The sequence below is a fragment of the Cydia pomonella genome, chromosome 5 (assembly GCF_033807575.1).
Source record: "Cydia pomonella isolate Wapato2018A chromosome 5, ilCydPomo1, whole genome shotgun sequence".
Taxonomy (NCBI): Eukaryota; Metazoa; Arthropoda; class Insecta; order Lepidoptera; family Tortricidae; genus Cydia; species Cydia pomonella.
The window spans coordinates 96,378-101,708 of record NC_084707.1 but is presented as its reverse complement, the minus strand read 5'-3'; the positions used below and the strand labels follow the sequence as shown (position 1 = coordinate 101,708).

At 38.1% G+C, this 5,331-nt stretch overlaps 1 protein-coding gene across 1 annotated transcript; it reads left to right on the top strand.

Moving 5' to 3' along the window:
- The first annotated feature begins 1,249 nt into the window (after positions 1 to 1,249).
- Positions 1,250 to 5,331, top strand: LOC133518342 (uncharacterized). The gene is made up of 3 exons (XM_061852014.1): positions 1,250 to 1,416; positions 3,154 to 3,230; positions 4,886 to 5,331. Exons 1-3 carry the CDS (start codon positions 1,329 to 1,331, stop codon positions 5,081 to 5,083), a joined length of 363 nt encoding a protein of 120 aa, XP_061707998.1. The 5' UTR covers positions 1,250 to 1,328; the 3' UTR covers positions 5,084 to 5,331.

Sequence of the window (5,331 nt, the reverse complement as noted above, 5' to 3'; positions counted from 1 at the left end):
AAAACTCTCCACCTCGACAGGTAACAATTGTTATTAATACCTAAAATATTTGATTTCATTTCATTTCATTTCACGTATAATCGTAAATGAATTCATAAATCTATATAATATCCTGACGCGAGAAATGTGCGATGCTTGCATTGTACAGACCATGACTTAGAAAAAGAAAAAGGCCTGAAAAGCATCAAGTAAATGAAGCCAAGTTCCTCACGCGCACCTTCGCCACTGTCGTCGCCTCCATGTCACGCCTCACCCGCTCTTTGTTTACGCTGGACTCGCCGCTTATGACAAAAATATTAAATAACACAGAAATATTAAATACAATGAGGATCTAAGTGCTGATTTTGTTTCACGTGTTGCGGAAGGGCATTAGGTTTTGACTACTCAAAGCACACATTAAACTGCAAAACACGATATGTAAAAAGGCGTTATAATCCAAACAACTACTTAGAACATAAAATTACTTCTTCCTAGCGTTGTCCCGGCATATTGCCACGGTTCAAAGGAGCCTGGGGTACGCTTGACAACAAATCCCAAGATTTGGCGTAAGCACTAGTTTTTACGAAAGCGACTGCCGTCTGACCTTCTAACCCAGAGGGTAAAACTAGGCCTTGTTGGGATAAGTCCGGTTTCCTCGCGATGTTTTTCTTCACCGCAAAGCGACTGGTAAATATCAAATAATATTTCGTACATAAGTTCCGAAAAACTCATTGGTACAAGCCGAGGTTTGAACCCGCGAGCTCCGGATTGAAGGTCGCACGCTCTTACCGCTAGGCCATCAGCGCTTCGGAACATAAAATGACTATTTAAACACAGTCCTTATCGAATTATTTGGTTAAAGAAAGCATTGGCATTGTTATATTTAAGTGTGCTTAAGTCGATTTACCAAAACGAAACTAATTATAACCGATCATTTCATACGATTTGCTCTCATTTAAACCAATCACCTTATCATACGTGTGTAATTTTCATTCTTTTTTATTTTTATTTCCGTAACAAATGCAAATATTTAATCCGTAAATATATATGGCCTTCAATAAATCTTTATTAAGTATAGTCGTCAGGTGATTTACTTAATTATCCTGATCTAAATTATAATGCACATTAATTCATGGACGTTTCTAATTGTATTATTTGATAAAGTGTTTAATTACTATAACGAAGAAATCTCTATGTATTCATGATTGACTACGGTTAGTAGTTAAAGCATAACGCGTGGTATAAAAATACGACAGTGGCAACATAGAAGCATCCATTAGCGAGGCTTTGGTCTGCTAGTGGTGTACAAAGTAGAGTCTCTCCAGCGCGCCCTCCCCGCCGCCGCCGCCATGTCGCCGCTCGCCCGCTCGCTGCTCGCGCTCGCCGCGCTGCTCGCCGCCGCCGACGCCCAGGAACAATGCACTACGAAAACTGTCGGTAAGCACGAACCTGTACTGTACTAAAAATTAAATAATTTTTAAACATTAATATTATTATATTTTGCTCGCTGGCACGCGTTATATGTATGTTTAATTAAAATTCTGATTTCATCTCTGTGGAATAGTAACAGAATATTATCATAGTACAGATATATGATCGTAGGCAGTTGCGGGGCAAGACTAAAATTGTATGTGGGCAAGGTACATTTAGTGAGGCCCTCTGGTGGCGCAAGAAATAACGAACATTTATACGTTGTGTCCGAGATATTATACTTATTTGAGGCGCGAGGCCCCTCGAACCGCGAGCTCGCCCACGTCTAAAGCCGCCTCTGTTCGTAGGCTAAGATGGAAGTATGATGTATGTAGTATACAGTACCATTTGTCTATTGATTCTGAACAATAATTATTTTAACAAAATAAATTGGTCCAAATTATCCCTTCTAAAGGAAAATTGAAAAAAGTAAGCTATTTACGTAGAATTCATACACAAAATAGTCCTAACCCCTCAGTAAACTCGTATAAAATATATATATTAGATATTAAACACTCGTGCTTTTTTGGACTGAGTTAAGAAGGTAACTTGGATTGCTAATAATATGTATGGAAACGGAGCTTTCCTTAATTCGTCGAGTAGATTTTACAACGTGGACTGGCGGCAGCCGGCGCCCCGCCCGCCGCCAGCTTTTATTAACAGATTTAACAATTAAAATTTGATTAATATGAAAGTTTATTTTTTCCTCGCAAGTGTGTTGAAAAACGTCGTATGAAACGCGTAGGTATTCTATGGTCATCACATACATCGGCTTTCTTATTGCGCAATTTCGCCTCGTATGTAATGACCAACTTAGCACACTTGTATCACAATGTACTATTGCAGCACAAGGCTGGGCTAAAATCGCCTGCTTAGAAAGTTGGTTGTAGCTTGGTTGAGGGGACTGTGCGTTCTTGTATTTTCTGACGCTTCGCTTTTCAGTACTATCTTTGTTTGTAATATGAACTTTTCTAGTAGTGCACATTGAATAATTTTTTTTTTTTTTTTTTATTGATCTTAGGCCTGGTCATTTATAATATGAATATAAAAGTAAAATATAAAAACACTTATAAAACAATACAAAATACATATAATCACATTATAAAAAACCTAACCTAGGGTGCCGCCAGCAGCGGGGCAGGGCCCAAGCTGCCGGTGGTCAGGGCCGCAGAGAGAGGAACCGCCGGACTATCCGCGCCGTGTCCACGATCACTGTTGTTATTATTATTGATATTTTTTACCGTTAACAGTCTGTTTTCAGGTAATTAAAGTTGCATCGCAACTGGATGCAGTATCACCATAATATTTACTATTTCTAAAACAATGTCATCTTTGCTACAAGCTTTTTATTGCTGACTATACTTTTTCACCAAAGGCAACTAATACTCATCGAGATAATTCTAAAATCCCCAAACACAATTAGTTTGCGTTGTTTCATCTATAAAGTTCCTATGGCCACCTCCTACTGTCTCCATCATCAGATTAAAACAATGGTACCATAATTTAGCATTGTCACCCGCGTAGGTGTGTAACCTATGTATGCAGATTTTCAGGTCAATCGGAAATCGGGAAGTGGGTCATATTTAGCTTTAAGATTTAACCCACACTATTAACTAACATACTAACAGGGCAAGCTAAATAAAAGCTTGTAAAAAAGTTACCTAGGTATAAGTGATTCGAAAATGTTTTTTGTTTTTTTTTCAGGTCAAGTAACTAATCATCACGTACCTCTAACTCCTGTACATGTCGATCCTCCGGGGAGGCGAGTGATAATTCCTAAGGTAAGAAGTTTTTTATAATACATTTACTGTGTTTTCAGCAAGTTGACTACCTACCTTTGTCACTAAAGTCACTATTGAATACAATAACTACTTTTTCTAATAATCAAGAAAATTATGTGTATTTCTATTGTACTACCTAAAAAATTAAATCAAATTATCTACTAAAAAGGGGCATGTTGATGTCTTTTGTTCTATCGTTTGTTTTTCGTCCTCTCGACGGCGGCGACGAGTGATTGATCAAATTCATTATAGTACGCGTAAGTGATTTGTAATGAAGTCTCTAATGAGTTGAGTCTGAAACACATAGTGAAACGTATGCGATTATAGTTTGGTATACGAAGCTTTAATTCAGTGTATGTGAGGGAAATTGGAATGTTTTGTTTGAAATTCCAGACTGATGTGGATTATACTGAAAGTGGGACTGATGCATGATGAGCATTTTTGTAGGCGTTTATACTTCAGGAGACCGGAGAGCGAGTAACTTACAGCGCTTTCAGGATAACACGCAGATATTTTGGGATGAATGAAGACAGGTTTTTGTTTATGGAGGATAGGCAGGCATTTGACCACGATCTCACCTGATGGTAAGTGATGATGCGGTAAGGGTAACGAAAGATTAATTTTGTTAGGTGACTTCAATGACTGTGAATAGGAATAAATTAATAATAGAGATAAATTGAACAACATGGAACAAAATTCTCACATTGTCATTTACTCTGGTAACAAACACGATGTTTGACCACAAATGGATACATTTACGTATACACTCGAGAGGCGGAGAATGTAAAGGAAAGTATGATTGACTTTGTGATAGTGGATAAAAAAGTTAGGAAGAATGTTATAGATGCCAGGGTGATCACGTTCTGGTGATATGCAGATTAAGTAGCTTGTTTAAAAGATGGCGCCAATAACCCCGTACAGATACTGCCAATTTAAAAAGTCAAATGTGGAGAATTTTCAAGAAGTGACATAAACGGTCAGACAGACGGACATGACGAATCCATAAGGGTTCCGTTTTTTGCATTTGGCTACGGAACCCTAAAAATCACCCCCACTTTACGTGTAGGGGAGGTATCCAAAAAAAAAATAGCTTTTATTGTACGACTTGGTCGACTTTATTGGTTTATACGTCCATGCCAAAAAACAGCTTTCTAGCACTAACAATTACGGAGCAAAGGCTCGGACAGACAGACATGGCGAAACTATAAGGGTTCTTATTGATGCTACCAGCTGTTATGATACTTTGTACACTGGTTCTAAATACCCTAATGCATATGTACATTTCTGCTTTGTCCAATGGCTAGGGACACACTGTAGATCGTGTCGCTCCCGACGAAGCGTGCCTCGTTATTAAAGGTTAGATTTGACAAATCTGCGCATCATCGTGGATGACACCAACTACATAGTGTAATCTTCTTCTTCCTCCTGCCCTTATCCCACGTTACGTTACGTTGTGTGTGGGGTCTGCACAACTTGTTCTTCTCTTCCATTCTCCTTTATCTTTCGTCACCACAGCACTCACTCCTTTCTTTCTCATATCCTCTTTCACACAATCCATCCATCGTTTTTTGGGTCTACCATCCGCTCTCCGTCCATCAATATTCATTCAACTACATAGTATAATGTGTTTTCAAAATATTGATTTATCTTTCCAGGGTGCTTGCGAGCCATATTTTAGGGAGGTTGGTGAAACGATAGTGTGTTGCAACAGGAATCCGAACTTCTATCCTCCACCCACCATCGATGTACCAGATTACCCTCCCAATTTGTCACCCGTCGATGTTCGCGTTTCTGATCCACTAGGATGTGATTGTCGCATCACCCAGTATTGTTCTGATGATTATAAAATTTAAAACGTTTACGATTTGAATTATTATTTAAATACTATGGCTTTTAACAAACGGACACTACTTATGCACACGTATGAATTGTTTTGTGTTAAAACAACGTGCACTAGCTGCTGTGACTCTTCATCTAAGTTTCACATTATTGTTATAATTGATTTAACGTTTAATTATTTCTAAATTGTTAGTTTTATTTTCTGTATAGTGCACAATAAATAATATTTAACCTTCATGTTTTAAATAAAGATTTTATTGCA